The sequence below is a fragment of the Gossypium hirsutum genome, chromosome A11, assembly GCF_007990345.1.
Source record: "Gossypium hirsutum isolate 1008001.06 chromosome A11, Gossypium_hirsutum_v2.1, whole genome shotgun sequence".
Classification (NCBI taxonomy): domain Eukaryota; kingdom Viridiplantae; phylum Streptophyta; class Magnoliopsida; order Malvales; family Malvaceae; genus Gossypium; species Gossypium hirsutum.
In genome coordinates, this window is record NC_053434.1 from 65,510,314 (window position 1) to 65,529,370 (window position 19,057).

At 32.1% G+C, this 19,057-nt stretch overlaps 1 protein-coding gene, 1 long non-coding RNA gene and 1 pseudogene across 2 annotated transcripts; 2 read left to right on the forward strand and 1 right to left on the reverse strand.

Moving 5' to 3' along the window:
* The first annotated feature begins 1,207 nt into the window (after window positions 1-1,207).
* LOC107900419 (probable receptor-like protein kinase At5g24010) lies at window positions 1,208-4,278 on the forward strand (annotated as a pseudogene).
* A 4,112-nt stretch (window positions 4,279-8,390) lies between these two features.
* On the reverse strand, window positions 8,391-11,704 carry LOC107900432 (uncharacterized). The gene is made up of 5 exons (XR_005905111.1): window positions 11,089-11,704; window positions 10,191-10,989; window positions 10,054-10,089; window positions 8,963-9,217; window positions 8,391-8,689 (listed from the first exon to the last, which is right to left on the reverse strand). It is a non-coding gene; the product is annotated as an uncharacterized lncRNA (long non-coding RNA).
* Window positions 11,705-14,392: 2,688 nt separating this feature from the next.
* LOC107900439 (probable receptor-like protein kinase At5g24010) lies at window positions 14,393-17,296 on the forward strand. Its single transcript, XM_016826039.2, has one exon. The coding sequence runs from the start codon at window positions 14,719-14,721 to the stop codon at window positions 17,221-17,223; it is 2,505 nt and encodes an 834-aa protein (XP_016681528.1). The 5' UTR covers window positions 14,393-14,718; the 3' UTR covers window positions 17,224-17,296.
* The last annotated feature ends 1,761 nt before the right edge of the window (window positions 17,297-19,057 follow it).

A 19,057-nucleotide genomic window follows, 5' to 3' on the forward strand; every position in this document is an offset into this window, starting at 1 on the left:
TAATTATTACTATATATAAAAGAAAGGCCTTATTTGACACTTGTACATTGTTTTTTTTTTTTAACATGAGAAGATAATGGCTAAATTTGATGCATAAACTTGTATTCCATCTATCAGGTTGGTACTTCCGTACTAACACTGTTAGTTTATGTTGACGTAACACTACTAGCTAATTTAATGGTGCCATGTGACATCTTAATATGTTACATAAAAAAACTTAAGTAAAAATATTTTAAAATATTTAAATTAATAAAAAATATAATCCTTTTCGCATCAAGTACATGGACAACAATTTGTTTTCATTTTCATTCCATATTTTTTTAGTAAACTTATATATTTTTAATTTTTAATAAAATATCAAATTTTATGTTATTTTTTTGAAAAATATATAAAAATTATAATATGTAGTATATATAAATTTATAAAAAAATTAAATATTAAAAATATTTAAAAAAAAGTATTTAAAAATCTAAAAAGTGTGTCTAGAATCATTCTAGACATATGATTGTCTAGATACAACTGAATCCGATCAACCATTTGTCTAGATTCATTTTTATGTAAAAATTATATTTTTTTATTAATTTATATATTTCAATTTTCACAAAAAACTTATATATTTTTTAGTTTCAAAATAACAATATAAATAATATATGAGATTGCATATTGGATCAAAATTCATGTATAATTTTGATATTTATCCCTAATTTAATTAAATATCTTTTATGGAAAATATATTTAAAAACTACTTCATTGAACTTTTTTAATATATTTTTACAAACTTTTACCTATAATAATTAAAAAAATTTATAAAATAAAAAGTCATAAAGTAAAGAACAAAGAAAATCAGAGAGCAAAAGAGAAAGCGTATTTTATTGATCAATGGGAATACTTTATAATGTTTCTTTAGAGTCTATATTTATAGACATAACTTTACTTCTAATGACTATTAGAATTTAAAGTATAAAACCTTGTGGAAAATAAATCCTAGTGAAGGAAAAATAATACACATATTTATAATACGCATGATTAGCACTATTAGACGAGGCGTTGGAGCTTCCAATGCACGATTAGACTGAAATATACATATCTATAATACGCATGATTAGCACTATTAGACTGAAATTGCAATAACTCTAGAAAGCAGTTGATAACAACTTGAACAATAGATTTAGAGTAACCGCATTATAAAATAAACCATCTATAGTGGACTTGGAATGGAATATTGAATAATATTGATCGAGGCGTTGAAGCTTCAAGTAAATCATAGAGGATGATAGCTCTAATTTGGGACTATCACTAGGCGAGGATAATCTTTAAAGAATTGTAATATGAACTCAATAAACTTTAGTTCTTTTTCTAGTGATTAGGTTTACATACCCTACTTATTTAATAAAGTTAAAGAAAGATAATCTCTTTTTTTACACTGCCCCAACCAATAATTCATCTACTTTTAACTGGCTCCCAAATGTCCAGGAAATTACAATGCTTTCCAGCTTCCACATCAAAAAAGTAGAGCTGAATTGCCTCTTTTATCAACAGATAAATTTCACAATATGCATTGCTTTAATTGATTCTCAGTTTCCTCTACTCAGTTTCAATGTGTCTATTACCTTCTATTCTTAGCTACACTTGCCTACTTTCATATCTCATTCCTCCAATGGAAAAGCTTCAAAACCTCCTCCTCATCCAGTTGTTGCTGCTTCTTTCCTTTACATCAGCTTACACACCTCCAGATAAGTACTTCATCAACTGTGGATCAAATTCTAACGTCTCAGGCAGTGGAGGTCAAAACTTTGTCGGTGACATGAATTCCGATGTTTCATTCTTTGTAGGGCAAAGCAGCCCTGTCCCTCGTGTAAATCCTTCCTCCTCTCCACTCTATAAATCCGCAAGAATCTATCGACGCCCTTCCTTTTACGAGTTTGTAATTAAAGAGAACGGCACCTACTTTGTACGTCTCCATTTCTTTGTTTCTTCATATGATTCTAATCTAGCCACAACTAAATTTAATGTCTCAGCTTTAGGATTTTGGCTATTATCAAACTTTACTCTCAAGAACAGTATTAGTTCACCTGTCATCAAAGAATTTTTGGTCACCATCAATGTAAAAAGATTTAGGATCTACTTCATACCTTCCCAAGGATCAAACTTGGCTTTCGTAAACGTTATCGAAGTCTTTCTTGCCCCTGAGGATTTCATCCTCGATACCGCTTCTCGTGTTACTCCTATAGGAAGTATGAATTCTTTTGATGGTTTGCCTTCTCAGGTGTTGCATACACTCTTTAGGATTAACGTTGGAGGGCTTACCCTCACACCAGCAAATGATACATTGTGGAAGAACTGGATACCAGATGATAGTTTCTTGCTTAATCCGATAGTTGCAAGAAACAGTGGCTTCTTCTCTAGTCCACATATATATCAAGAAGGAGGATCCACTAAATATACTGCCCCAGACCCTGTGTATAGGACTGCAAAATAAATGAATATAGATGAGAGCATACAACTAAATTTCTTCAATATTACATGGAGTTTTAATGTGAGCAAGAGTTCTAGTCACATCGTTCGGGTCCACTTTTGTGACATAGTTAGTGTATCTCTTAATTTTGTAATCTTTAATCTCTACATCTACACAAGTTCAGTTTGAGGATTAATCCATATAGTAAAATGGGACAGTTGGCTGTTCCATTTTACTATGATTTTGTGGTTGATTCTGATGAGTCTGAAATCATGAACATAAGTATTGGGCCTCGATCGGATTCTCAATATCAAACCGCCTTTTTGAATGGGCTGGAGATAATAGAGTTAATGAAGAAATCGGATTTTTTTCGTGGCCAGGGAATCTTGAAAGTAATAGGACTAGTCTGTTTGCTATAGTTGGCTCCATTGGTGGGGGTTCATTTGTTATTATTTTGGTAGCTATAGTGATTTTGAGTTTGAAAAGGAGAAAAGCAAAGCTTGGACAATATTCAAGTAGGCCTTTCTCCGGGCCTTTCTATGCAAGGAGCAGTTCTTACAATAGAATGTCTGAAAAGGCTTCCAATATGTTGCCTTCCAATTTAAACCTTTCTTTGAGATTATCATATCATGAAATTGAGCAATCAACCAAGAACTTCGATTCCAACTTGGTGATCGGGGAGGGTGGATTCGAAAAAGTCTATCAAGGAATGTTTCGTGGCATGAAAGTGGCTGTGAAAAGGAGTGAACCAGGACATGGCCAAGGCCTTCTAGAGTTCCAAACCGAGATAGTGGTCTTATCTCAAATTCGCCACCGTCATCTTGTTTCCTTAATCGGATATTGTGATGAAATATTTGAAATGATACTGGTCTATGAATTCATGGAGAAAGGAACTCTTAGAGATCATCTCTATTATTCAACAGTCGATTTTGAGAAATCATACAGTGCACGTTCTGAATTATCTTGGAAGCAAAGACTAGAAATTTGCATCGGTGCAGCTAAAGGCCTTAATTACTTGCACACAGGTGCAGCTGAAGGAATCATTCACCGTGATGTTAAGTCAACAAACATCTTGCTTGATGAACAGCTTGTGGCCAAAGTTGCTGATTTCGGTCTTTCAAAATCAGGCATTCCTGATGTAGAACAAAGCGTCGATGTAAAAGGAACCTTTGGTTATCTTGACCCTGAATATTTTATGTCTCTACAGTTGACAGAAAAATCCGATGTGTATTCTTTCGGAGTTGTACTCCTAGAAGTCCTTTGTGCTAGGCCAGTGGTCATCAACTCGAGTAGGAGGGAGGAAGTGAACTTAGCTGAATGGGGAATGCATTGGCTGAGGAAAGGTCAACTTGAGAATATTATTGATCCAATGCTAGTGGATACTATTAATCCCAACTCATTTAGGAGGTTTGCTGAAACAACAGAGAAGTGTTTGAAGGCATATGGTAGTGAAAGGCCAATCATGCGTGATGTTTTGTGGGACTTGGAATATGCATTACAGCTTCAGCTTACTCCAATCAACAGAGGCCCACTTGAAGATAGTATAACCAATGCTTCATTGGAATTTTCGATGTCTGTTCTCCATCGATTATCGTCCAATAGCTTTCCAGCTGTTGATGAAGACAACACTACTCTAGTATTTGATGATACTTCAGATGTAACTGCTAGTGAAGTATTCACAGAATTGAGGATTGGTGATTCTAGATAATCTCCACTGGTTTAAAGGAGAAACCCCATTTTTTTGGAAGAATTTCAGTGGTGTAGGACAATGGGAACTCCATCAATGTACATGTTTCACTGCAATAATACAAAGTAATTTCTCATGAGTGATCTTGCTTTTAGTTTCTATATCAATCTAATAGTAGGTTAATTTCTACCAAATGGTTCTTGAAATGGTGATTGGAAGGTTACAACTATAAGTATAAATTATTGAAAGAATATTAAAAGAATATAGTTTTGATATGACTAGATTGCAAGAAGACAAGTCGTCTTTATATACATTTAAGCTTACATCAGCATCACACTGTTTCCATTGACCAGGTAAATGCCTGTAAAGCCAGAATTGTCCTCTACTGAATGAACAAAGTCTATAATTACAAGGGCATTTAAGGCATTTCCCAATGCAACACAGCTTAGAATTTTCTCTGAGCCTGTTTTGGTTCATAAACGAATTCAGGCTCCCTGTTGACTTATCTTTAATCCTTCAATAGGAATCATTGATTCATAGAATGAAATTGTTTTGAAGAAACAAAGTTTAAGAAAAAACTACAAATCAATGGGAAAGTTTCAGTGGGATAAACACCATGAGTCTTTAAGCCTTTTTCTTTATCTTGTCATTTTCTTCTCATATCAGTTGCCTTCTTCAAAATACACGCTTCCAGACAAGTATTTCATCAACTGTGGATCAAATATCGCTGTAAATGTCAGTTCCCAGACCCTTGTCAGTGACTCGAATTCTGATGTTTCATTTACGAAACAAAACAGCTTTGTCACAGACAATAGGCAGGCATCAGAAACACCACCTCTGTATCAAACTGCAAGAGTTTTTGGGAAGCAGCCTTTTTATGAGTTCAAAATCAATACTAATGGCACTTACCTGATACGCCTTCATTTCTCCAACTCAACTGATGTCTCAGATGCTATTTTCAATGTTTCAGCTTCAGGTTTTCTGCTCTTGCATGATTTCACTGTCCAAAAAATTGGCAGCTCTACTATAACAAAGGAATTCATTTTGAGCATTTCAATAGGCAAATTTTATATTTTTTATATAACAAAGGAATTGCATGGTATACAAAATGTATATAAGAAAAAAACATTTTTATTTTTTTATTTTTTGGAATCTTTTTAAATATTTATGGTATTTCATTAACGATAAATGAAAGTCAATAAGCATAACCATTGAAATCCAATTCATGCAACAATAGTAGAATAACAAATTCAATGTATCTTTTCTTTGTACAAAGATTTCTTCAAAATAAAAAGTTAACAAGATCACTAATCTCAATGTTACCCTTATCGTCTTTAACCATCTTCATAGTACTATAATTTGCGATAGAAAATGAACAGACGCATCTTTTCTTTTTGTTTTTAGTTTATCATAAATTTATGAAAATGGAAGCTTAAAATTATGAGAAATTAAATGAAAGTTTTAAGGTATGCAACTTTTTTAAGGTTCTATTTGTCTCCATGTATATGTTGGTGTGTAAAAGAATTCTAGACAAATAAATCTTAAGATATAAATAAATCCAATGATTATCTATGTTTTGCATTAACGAAAATAGTACATTAAACATTAACTAATGTATAAAAATATTTTTTATAGAGCAATCAATGAATATTATAAGATGGAGGAAAATAGAATGAAAATTTGTTTTTATATCTTTTTTATATGTCTTTGTCATCCATCCAAGTGATTTGAGTCTTATAGGAAACTTCAAGTTTGTTTATACAAACACAACTTTTCTTAGATAGCCACGCCTCTTAGTAATAAATATTACTATTTAAATAGATACATAATTATTAGAATTGAAATATATTTTATTACCTATAATTTTTAGTTAATAACCAGGTGATTTTTTTTTATCTTAGTAAAAATGTCATAATTAAAATTTTTTAGATAAATTTTTTAAACTTTAAGATCAATTATTTAAAATGATTTATTGGGATAAATATCAAATTTATACATGAACTTTGATTTGGTGCAATTATACACATGAAATTTAAATTGGAAATTATATGTATACATGGAACTTTGATTTTCATTCTATTGTGCATATTTAAAGAAAAAAATACATACATTTGTTTTTATATTGAATAATATAATTGTTTGTGTATGCAATACATGAATGTAAAATGATGCTAATTTGACAATGGTGTTTGTGATTTGTGTTTTGTGAAAATTGAATCAAAACAAAGTTTCATATATAAAATCACACAAATTTAAAGTTAATGTATGATATTGCATATTAGATTAAAGTTCATGTATAGTTTTGATATTTATCATTAATTTAATTAAATACATTTTATGGAAAATATATTTAAAAACTACTTCATTGAACTTATTAATATATTTTTACAAACTTTTACCTATAATAATTAAAAAAAAAGACATTTATAAAATAAAAAGACAGAAAGTAAATAACAAAGAAAAAAGGAGAGCAAAAAAGAGAGTGTATTTGATTGATCAATGGGAATACTTTACAATGCTTTTTTAGAGTCTATATTTATAGACATAAGAAGTATAAATGAAATAGAACTCTACTTCTAATGACTATTAGAATTTAAAACATAAAAACCCAGTGGGAAACAATCCTAGTGAAGAAAAAATAATACAAATATTTATAATACGCATGATTAGTAATATTAGACGAGGCATTGAAGCTTCCAACGCACGATTAGACTGAAATACGCATATCTATAATAGTATGATTAGCACTATCAGACTAAAATTGCAATAACTCTAGAAGGCAATTGACAACAACTTGAGCAATAGGTTTGGAGTGACCATATTATAAAATAAACCATCTACAGTGGAGTTGGAAGTGACAGTGAATGGAATATTGAATAATATTGATCGAGGTGTTGAAGCTTCAATTCAATCATGGAGGATGATAGCTCTAATTTGGGATTGTCATTGGGCGAGGATAGCAATGACAATGGCATGGCTACATGTTAATTCACTTTTCGAAAGATAATATTTTCAAGGTGGAAGTGAGAGTTGTGCTAAAGGGTTTGCGTGTTGCATGGGGGAGAGGATTGCGATAGGTTGAGGTAGAATGTGATAATGCACTTCTAGTTGAATCATTGTTAGCTGGTGGATCTGTTAATAGCAGAATGGTGGGGCTATGTTTGATTCATAACATCTTTAATCGTAAATGGAAGATGTGCATTCGCCATGTTCCTAGATCCCAAAGCGCGGTTGCTGATCATAGGGCAAGACTTGCGATACCTGGTCCTCCAAGTCTAGTGGTTTTTTAAGAACCTTCAATATCGATCCAATAACTTCTATTAGTTGATAAAAGGAGCTTTCATAGGTCCTAAGATGTGTGCTTTGTTGTAATCTCTTTATGCTGTTCTTTTTTACAAAAAAAAATTAAAAATTTTTACCATTAAAAGTTAAAGTGTAACAAATTAGTGGGTGGAAAAAGTAATGTTTAATAATTAAGAGACATAACTTATTATTTTTAACCTTTCACTTATAAATATTATAACATTATAAAGTTTTCAACTTTTCATTTATAATTATTAGAATATAATAAATATTTCAAAAATATTTTAACAAAATTAAAAAAAATATTTCTCAAAATAATGAGTCAAAGATTTTTTATGTTTACTATAGTAAAAACAGTATGACATACTAAGTCAAAACAACACCATAATTATATAATAATGAAATTTTAAATTCCTTAAAAATTAATGGAAGCTATAAAACACTACAAAAAAACAGACTTTTAGTGGCGCTTTTTTTTGCCTTTAGTGGCGCTTAAAAACGCCGCTAATACTTTTAGCGGCGCTTTCTCAAGCGCAGCAAAAAACATCGTTATATGCAACGCCACAAAAATTAGCGGTATTTTTTTCTAAAAAACGCCGCTAAAGACCAGGACCTTTAGCGGCGCTTTTACCGAAAAAGCCACTAAAAACCATGACATTTAGCGGCGCATTTTTTCAAGACACCACTATATAACAGACCTTTAGCAACGCTTTTTTAAAAACGCCGCTAAAAAATATAAACTTTAAAAAATATATTTCAATTAAATAATATTTATTTTCTATGATAAATATTATATTATGTTTTATTTTTGAAATTTGAACTTTAAACTATACATAATTTTTTAAAAACCATTTATATGTAACTCAACAGAAATTATGTTCAAAGATTCGTTGTGTCACTAAACAAAGAAAAATGATTTACACAAATAAATAAAAGACGAGAAAATGAAGGTTCTAATGAGCAAACTATTTTATAAGCAATCAGAAAGAATAGTACAGGAAATTCTTAGTATCCTACTTGAAGAAAGCATTGGAAAATATAAAGAGTATGAGAATGAGTACAAGGAAGCATCTTTAAGTTGAACCATTCTTGATGTCAGGTTCCTTGCCTGTCTTAGGGAGAAAACACTTGCACACAACAAGGACATGATGTCCCTTTCTCCATTTGACTTAATCACCCACATTCTCTCATACCCTTTCTCCCAAGAGCAATTATTCAAGTTCTTCTCTTCTTCTCTCCAATTCCTGCATATAAATGTCCATGAGATTATGGTATTTGATGAGAAAATTAGTTCACAGCTGTGATACTCAACTCAAAATCACAGTTCTGAAGCCTTTACTCAATTCCACCTCAAACTATATTTTACCTCCTATTGTTGTTTAACGTTATATAGAAATTATTCTTTAAAGAATAATAACATATACTATATATACTATATTTTATCTGAACAAATGTTCCTTTCTTCAAATATACTATACAAACTATATTTCATCTTGCACAGACCCAAAATCTCTTACCTTCATAGTATTCTATTGAACTAGGCAAGAGGAAATGATCACTTTGCATCAGAGGAGTTCCCTGAAAACTCAGGTTTGGGCTTAAAGCTGTTTTGCCGATATTGGAGATTGGCTCAGAGATCTCATCATGTGCCTCAGCTGATCCCACTTGTTCACCCTCAAGTTGTTGAATTCTTCCAAAATATAAGGCAGATGCCTTACCAAGAAGCTCAGTCACAGCAGCCCTGTAATCAACTAGATAATCCCGATAATGACCTGTAAAGACCATTAATTGACACAAGTTGAATGCCAATGCTATTGCCTGAATAAGCTTTCAGCTTGTATTCAAAAACAAGAAGCTAAATCTACTGCTGCAAATGAAATTATTATATTTTAGGAATTCATTTTATCAATTCTATATATTTGATGGACTCCACCACATATTATATATCTAGATTTGTTAAAGTTATATAAGTGATCTATGATAATTTCACCACCAACTACCTAGTTATTTCAAATCAAGAAGCTTTGACCAACTAGAAACAGTTACAAGAAATTTCTCTATTCTGTACATCTCCTTCTCTTTTTGATATCCTTCTTTCATTTTTCTCCACTGATACATCAGTTAGGCTTATGTTTAAGAAATAAATTTACAAACCTATTCTTATGCATGCAAACAACATGGGTCCGGACCCATGTGATGGATGCTTGAAGATGAATGCATGACTATCAATTATAATTCCCCCCCAACACACACACAGGCCCAATATGTTACTGCTGTGTTGCTGAACCCTGATTAACACTTTATATATAGTGTTATCCTTCATCGGAAGTCAAAGAAGATTTACTAGACCAGTAGAACTTAAATGTCCGTAGCAATGTTCATAAACCATATTGATTATTACTCTAGGAAAGCATCTTTTCTGAAATGCCATTATACCAACAATTGGTTTATTTTTATGTCATATGGAAAAGAGAGAATGATTTTCAGGATTGATGTGGTAATATTTCTCTTAACAATAAAACCAATTTTAATCTATTCAGCAATCAAAAGAAAACGGGAAACAATGAATACAATAGTATGATTTAAAAGTTGTCGAAAGATAACATACTGGATTTACTTCCACTTCACAGGATCCCACAATCATCTGCAGCAAAGAAATCATAAAGCTATATCACCACAGAAACAAATGGAAACAAGTATTTTCACATATAAGGTTAAAAACAAATGGAGTTTTCAAAGTATGACCTGAAGAACCTTGTACATGCAGGCCTTAGGGCCACCAGAAAAAGATGAAAATACCACAGGGCATGGCCTAATCTTTAGCTCCTGCATACAACCAAAAAGAGAAAACCCACTCAATACACTAAAGCATAAAATTTCAGAATACAGGGTTACTGAAAAAGTGAAGATTGAAAGCATTGGCAGGAAACTAATCTTTCCATCTTGAAACACTTTAGACAGATTGTGTCCAGACTTCAGAGGAAACCATATGAAATGAAGCTTTCCCTTTGTAAGACACTAATTTTTCTTTCCTCTTTTCTTCAATTTCAAATGATAAAATAAATAAACCATAAGCTATTTGTTGAATTGTGTCCCCTCAACCACTAGTTAAAACCCAGAGACTGCACTATTTACCCCCACATCCTTACATTGCAGACATAATATAAACCTATTTCCACCCTGTCTCTCTCAATCTTGTTTTTATACCTTAAAAAATCCTATGTTAAAAACCCAGGTAGAACTTAGGATTGGATCCGTTGTAACTTATTCCAATCCACTGTCACTGATGACAACAGGCACATCGTATTTTCATCTCAATATATAAAGCAAAAAAAAAAACTGGGTAGAAAAGGGATAGCCACATCAACCATGCATTCAAATTTTATCAAGTGGATTAAACATTTTAACTAGTCCAAGCTGCTCTGTTGGAATCCATTGAGCTCGATCCGGATAAGGCATCACCATGAGTCCCATTCTGAGAGTTTAATGGACTTAATAACTACAATAGCTGGGAAACTTTTGCGGATGGTTTCAATTTCATGTACTGCAGAAAAAAGAATTTGTATTAAGCTTTTTTAGGAGATGGGATATAAGAGATTTCAAAAGAATAGTAGAATCTAACTGCACAAGAAAGTTTGACTACCTGTACAAGAATTTGTATTACTCATCGTTTTGAAACTCCACGGAAACCTTCCACGAATTAAGCTCCTCATCGCCGTTGTTGAGCACCATCAAAACCGACTCGAACCTGTAGGGCTGGTGGGTAGGATCGGTGGGTTTCAACTTGGTCCCGGAACTGTAAGCATAAGACAAGAAGATACCGTTGTAAGAATCGGCGGCCGGAGATAGAGCCTCGACGACATCGAATTGGGAGAAGGAAAAGCTCAAAAGGGAGAAAATGAGTGAAAAGTGGGTATTGTAGTTCAAGTAGAAAGCCATTGATTAGTAATTTGCTGCCAAAGCTTTTGGTTTACAGAAAAAAAGGAAAGAAAAATGAAAGAATTTGTAGCGAAAGGAAACGCGTAAAAAATCAGGTCAGATTCGGAAAAAATCAGCGGAGAAGGCGGTGGGCGAGAACTGAGATGAGAAGAAAAAAACTGATTTGCAGAGATGAGGGAGAGAAGAGGGGCAAATTTTCAGAGTAAAAGGGAAAAAGGAATAAGTACAAAATAATTTGGGGATTTAGGGCGCGACAGAGATGAGAAGAGGAGGGAGTAATGAGCGGGGAACTAAAAATTATTGGTCTTTTTGCGGCGTTTTCATCAAAAACTCCACTATATCTAAACTTTTTATTTAATTTTAAATTTTTTTCATTTTTTACATTTTTTTATTTTTTCTTCCAAAATTTTTGTGCTGAGTTTATTATTTTTCAGAATTTTTTTAAATTTTGAATATTGAACTTTTTACCTGAAATAAAAACTAAAATTTTTAATTTTTAATTTTTTTATTTTTTAATTTTTAATTTTTTTAAAGATTTTTATAATTTTTAAATTAACATATAAAATAAAGCTTGAAAACGGCAACATTTTGCAATCATTTTGCCATTTCACTTTTTTTTTCTTTTTTTTGTGTTTTGTTTTTTGCTCTTACATTAAATCATTATATATATACTTAATATCTATATGAAATTTATTTTTAGATTTTAGGGTTTATGATTTATGGGTTATAGTTTAAGGTTTGGGATTTATGATCTACATTTTATGGGTTTATAAGTTAGTTTTAGGGCTTGGGATTTAAAGATTGGGGTTTGGGTGTTAGGGTTTATAGGTTGGAGTTTTAAAGGTTTATGATTTGAGATTTAGGGTTAAGGTGTTGGGATTAAGGTTTATCGATTTTAGTCTTAAGGGGTTATGATTTGAGATTTAGGGTGTGGTGTTTAAAGAGTAATTAATTAGTGTTTGTAGTTTTAAGGATTTATGATTAGAGATTTAAGGTTTGGGGGTTAAAGGGTTATTGATTTAAGAGGTTAGGGGTTAGTGTTTAAAGAAAGCAATAACATTGATTTTAACAGCTTCGTAACTTAATTAAATGAAAACTTCTAATTAAATAGTTTAGTTATCAAAGTGTAACTTTTCATGATTAAGTAACTAAAATGAAATTAACTTTCCCATGGCTAAGTGAATAGTGTAGTTAATTTATATTGTTTATAAAGTCGGTTTTAGATATGATCAAAATAAAATCGAATTCAAAATAAAAATAAGACCTTATTTAATTTGTTATAAATTGGTCTTATCCAAAATAGATAATTACCTAGCCATATCAATCTGTTACTTTTTTTATTTATTTTTCAATAAATAATTTGTTATAATTTTAAAATATTAAAATTAATATTATCTCTTTTATAATTATATAAGAGATTATTTAATATATAAATTAAAAAATACTAATTAATTTAAACCCTAAACCTATTAACTATAGTCTCCAAACCCCTAAATCATAAAACATAGACCATCAACCTTAAATCCCAACCCTTAAACTCATAATCCATAAACCTTAAAATAGTTTAGATCTATAGTGGCGTTTTTAAAAAAGCGCCGCCAAAACTCAAGCTATTGCGGCATTTTCCACAAAGCGCTTTTGCTTAATCTTTTAGCGCCGCTAATGCTCAGATCTTTAGTGGCGCTTTCTTAAGAACGCCGCTAATGCTTGATCTTTAGCGGCGCTTTCTTAAAAACGCCGCTAATACTCAATCTATTCGATTTTTAGTGACATTTTCTATTCAAACGCAGCTAAAAACACCGCTAAAAACCTGTTTTGCAGTAGTGAAAGGAGATATCTTTTAAATGGGTGTCCTACTTATGGCAGACAATGACCAATTCACAATTGAAACTCACTTTAATCTCAAACTCCAAAAAAAAAAAAATCCTAGAAAAATTGAGAAGTTAATTTATAGGACATTTTTTTTCGTATTTAAAAAAATTAAAAATTAGTCCAATTTGGATAAAATTATTAAAGGTTGCGATTAAAATGTTGAGTTGGAATTAACACTAAAAACAATTTATAAACAAACAAATAATTTAATAATTTATATGCAACAAATTAATAAACATCAATAATTTTGATGAATATGTTTATCAACAGCTAAACAACTTTTTAAATTTTTATTAAATAGGATGATGGTTTAAAATAAAAGGATTGATTTTTCAATTTTTATAAAGTAAAAGGATGGAATTAAAAATTAGACATTTTCCAATTTGTGAGATAAAAAACCAGACTGCTGCAATGGAAGACGTGTTTTCTTATTATGCAAGACTTTGACGCGGAATTTAAAAGACTCACAATTGAGAATTAAAGAAAGAAATTATTTTTAATTTTGGGTATATTAAAATAATCAATTGAAATATATTTATTTTTTAGAAAAATTAATTAATTTTGAGCTATTAAATCAAAGAAATGTAAATTTTTTTAGTTATTATTCTTTATTTTAAAAGAAAATATCTGGTTTGATGAGAAATAAATTAAGAGTATAGTAAAAGATTTGTAATATGAACGCAATAACTTTAGTTCTTTTTCCAGGGATTAGCTTTACTTAAAAGTTAAAAGAAAGATAATCACATGCCCTACTTTATTAAAGTTAAAAGAAAGATAATCACATTCCCTACGTGTAACAAATTAGTGAGTGGAAAAAGTAACGTTTGATAATTTATTACTTTTAACTTTTGACTTATAAATATTATAACATTATAAATATTTCAACTTTTCAATATAATAAATATTTCGAAAATCTTTTAATAAGATTAAAAAATATTTCTCAAAATAATGAGTCGAAGATTATTTATGTTTTCTATAGTAAAAACAGTATCGCATACTAAGTCAAAACTACGTCATAATTATATAATAATGAAATTTTAAATTCCTTAAAAAATAATGGAAGCTGTAAAAGGAAATATCTTTTAAAGAAATGTAATATGAACGCAATAACTTTGGTTCTTTTTCTAGAACCCTGCTTCTTTATTAAAGTTAAAAGAAAGATAATCTTTTAGGTTTACATACCCTACTTCTTTATTAAAGTTAAAAGAAAGATAATCTTTCTTTTTACACTGCCCCCCAATAATTCATCTACTTTTAACTGCCTCCCAAATTTCAAGGAAATTGCAATGCTTTCCAGCTTCCACACCAAAAAAGTAGAGCTGAATGTTCCTCTTTTATCAACACATAAATTTCACAATATGCAATGCTTTGATTGATTCTCAATTTCCTTTATTCGGTTTCAAGGTGTCTACTACCTTCTATTCTTACATACACTTGCCTCCTTTTCCATCTCATTCCTCTAATGGAAAAGCTTCAAAACCTCCTCCTCCAGTTGTTGATGCTTCTTCCCCTTTCATCACCTTACACACTTCCAAATAAGTACTTCATCAATTGTGGATCAAATTCTAACGTCTCCAGCAGCGGAGGTCGAAACTTTGTCGGTGACTTGAATTCCGGTGTTTCCTTCTTTGTAGGGCAAAGCAGCCCTGTCCCTCATGCAAATCCTTCTTCATCTCAACTCTATCAATCCGCAAGAATCTATCGACGCCCTTCCTTTTACGAGTTTGTAATTAATGAGAACGGCACCTACTTTGTACGTCTCCATTTCTTTGTTTCTTCATCTGATTCTAATCTAGCCACAGCTAAATTTAATGTCTCAGCTTCAGGATTTTGGCTATTATCAAACTTTACTCTTAAGAACAGTATTAGTTCACCTGTCATCAAAGACTTTTTGGTCACCATCAATGTAGAAAGATTTAGGATCTACTTCATACCTTCCCAAGGATCAAACTTGGCTTTCGTAAACGCCATCGAAGTCTTTCTTGCCCCTGAGGATTTCATCCCCGATATCGCTTCTCGTGTTACTCCTGCAGGAATTAGAAATTCTTTTGATGGTTTGCCTTCTCAGGTGTTGCATACACTCTTTAGGATTAATGTTGGAGGGCTTACCCTCACACCAGCTAATGATACATTGTGGAGGAACTGGATTCCGGATGATAGTTTCTTGCTTAATCCAATGGCTGCAAAGAATAGTAGCTTCTTCTCTGATTCACCTAAATATCAAGAACGAGGAGCCACTAAATATACTGCCCCAGACCCTGTGTATAGGACTGCAAAAGAAATGAATGTAGATGAGAGCAGACAACTAAATTTCTTTAATGTTACATGGAGTTTTAATGTGAGCAAGAGTTCTAGTCACTTTGTTCGGGTCCACTTTTGTGACATAATTAGTGTATCTCTTAATGATATAATATTCGATCTCTATATCTACAACAAGTTTAGTGAGAGAATTAATCCATATGATAAAATGGGTCAGTTAGCTGCTCCATTTTACTATGATTTTGTGGTTGATTCTGATGAGTCCGGAATCATGAACATAAGTATACGGCCTCTGTTGGATTCTCGAAATCAAACTGCCTTCCTGAATGGGCTGGAGATAATGGAGTTAATGAAGAAATCGGATTTTGTTTCGTGGCCAGAGAAGCCTGAAAGTAATAGGACTAGTCTGTTTGCTATAGTTGGCTCCATTGGTGGGGGTTCATTTGTTATTATTTTGGTAGCAATAGTGCTTCTGAGTTTGAAAAGGAGAAAAGCAAAGCCTGGACAATCTTCAAATTGGCCTTTCTCTGGGCCTTTCTATGCAAGAAGCAGTTCTTACAATAGAATGTCTGAAAAGACTTCCAATATGTTGCCTTCTAATTTAAACCTTGCTTTGAGATTATCATATCATGAAATTGAGCAATCGACCAAGAACTTCGATTCTAACTTGGTGATTGGGGAGGGTGGATTCGGAAAAGTCTATCAAGGAATGTTTCGTGGCATGAAAGTGGCTGTGAAAAGGAGTGAACCAGGACATGGCCAAGGCTTTCTAGAGTTCCAAACTGAGATAGTGGTCTTATCTCAAATTCGCCACCGTCATCTTGTTTCCTTAATTGGATATTGTGATGAAAGATTTGAAATGATACTAGTCTATGAATTCATGGAGAAAGGAACTCTTAGAGATCATCTCTATTATTCAACTGTCGATCTTGAGAAATCATACAGTGCACGTTCTGAATTATCTTGGAAGCAAAGACTAGAAATTTGCATCGGTGCAGCTAAAGGCCTTAATTACTTGCACACAGGTGCAGCTGAAGGAATCATTCACCGTGATGTTAAGTCAACAAACATCTTGCTTGATGAACAGCTTGTGGCCAAAGTTGCTGATTTCGGTCTTTCAAAATCAAGCATTCCTAATGTAGAACAAAGCGTCGATGTAAAAGGTACCTTTGGTTATCTTGACCCTGAATATTTTATGTCTCTACAGTTGACACATAAATCCGATGTGTATTCTTTCGGAGTTGTACTCCTAGAAGTCCTATGTGCTAGGCCAGCAGTCATCAACTCGAGCAGGAGGGAGGAAGTGAACTTAGCTGAATGGGGAATGCATTGGCTGAGGAAAGGTCAACTTGAGAATATTATTGATCCAATGCTAGTGGATACTATTAATCCCAACTCATTTAGGAGGTTTGCTGAAACAACAGAGAAGTGTTTGAAGGCATATGGTAGTGAAAGGCCAATCATGCGTGATGTTTTGTGGGACTTGGAATATGCATTACAGCTTCAGCTTACTCCAATCAACAAAGGCCCACTTGAAGATAGTATAACCAATGCTTCATTGGAATTTTCGATGCCTGTTCTCCATCGATTACCGTCCAATAGCTTTCCAGCTGTTAATGAAGACAACACTACTCTAGTATTTGATGATACTTCAGATGTAACTGCTAGTGAAGTATTCACAGAATTGAGGATTGGTGATTCTAGATAATCTCAGTCAAACCTTTTTGAAATTGACTCTTTATTTAAAAAAAAATGAAAATGAAAATGGGAGTCGCCACCAATCTTTTTTTATGAGGTGTGATCGGATCACCTCGTAATTTGATCTTTTTAATAAAATGTTTGATTTATTAAAACAATGTTTTTCGGTCTACAAAAATCCAGAAATGGGTTCAGGAGTCGGTTACGTTCGAGGAAAGATTAACACCCTCGTAACGCCCAAAATTGGTACCTAATTGATTAATTAATGTCTTAATGTCGAAAGTTGAAAACTCGAAAAGAATTTAAAGTACGATCCCTCTTTGTATTATGTTGTTTTTAATTAAAATTACTCGAATAAATCAAAATGTGTATAAAATGCCTTCTTATTTCGAAATAACAAAATGTCACATCCCGTAAGTTAGGACACGACACCTCGAATCTTTGCGAATAAGCTAGCCTTTTATTTTTACTTAAATCTCATGTATTTTAATTTTAAAAGGATATTAGGTTATTTAGGTTCAACGAGAAAATCGAAACCCCGTAAGTTAGGATACGACTTCTCGAATCTCCAAATACGAAACATTGCCTATTTTAATATTTTCTTTTTGAAAAAAATAACAATTGTAAAGCTTAAAACGATGGGTATTTATCTTATTTGGAGTATAATATAAAACGAATTATTATGGATAAATGCGTTTAAATGAGATTTTTGACATGATTTTAACGAAATGAGATAAAATGATTATGTAGAAAATGGAACAATGATATACGAATGAAATATCGTGTCAATAAATGACAATAATATAAATTACTAATAAAATATTTTGTAATGCACATAATGGTGATAATCATATAATATATACTATTTTAACACTAATATGAACAATCAAAGAAAAGTAAAATAAATAATAAAGTAAATACTAACAATGATAAAAATAATAATAATGACAAATATACACATGAAATGAGAATACCAATTTTTAAATATAATAAAGACAAATAAATAAATACATAAATGAATATTGAGGAAAATAGTTTATAAAATATTGAAAATAAAGGACCAAATTGTCACTCAAATCAAATTAACAGGATAAATTAAGATAAAAAAAATAAATGGCGGACTAAAATGAAAAGCGTAAAAACTAGTGAGGATCAAATGGGGAAATAACCCGATCCTTTGAACACGCGTCCCTTCTCCAGGAGATCAGTGAATGAAACGCATAAAAAAGGTACGGTAAAATTTCTAAAAATTAAAAGAAAATGATCTGGACCCAATTGTAAAGTATTCAAAAAAATGAAAGGACTAGGATTGAAATTATACCCTAGTCCAAAAAACGCAGATCTTGAGGCTTCGGGTCGGGTCAGATGCGGGTTGTTCAAAACGACATTGTTTTAGGTGTTCACCTTTAAAAACAGTCCAAGGACCAAACTGAAACAAAATAAAAAATGCGTGAAAAAATTTTTAAAACAAGTAAAAGAGGATAGGACTTGGTCAAACTAAGCTTCAAAAGCAGAAGGACCTATTGTGCAAATAGATCATCAGTTAAAAACGCACGGATCCTCTAGGCGAATGGGTCGAATCTCAGGTTTGGCCCCAAAACGGCATCGTTTTGGGGTCTTTCAGACCTTTCCAAAACGGTGCCATTTTGACACCCTATATAAGCCAAAAACTTCCAAAAAAAAAACAACATTTCATTCCTATTTTAAAAAAAATTCAAAAAACCTCTCCCCTCTCTCTAGGCATAGCCCAGAATCCAGCCAAGGGAGCCGCCGGGCTCCGTCGCGCCGACTGCTGGTCGCTGGCGACGGCTCCGCCGTCCATAGTGGCAGGCAAAAAAATAAAT

Coding starts and splice junctions, on each gene's coding strand:
- LOC107900439 (XM_016826039.2), top strand. CDS start 14,719: ATGGAAAAGCTTCAAAACCTCCTCCTCCAGTTGTTGATGCTTCTTCCC.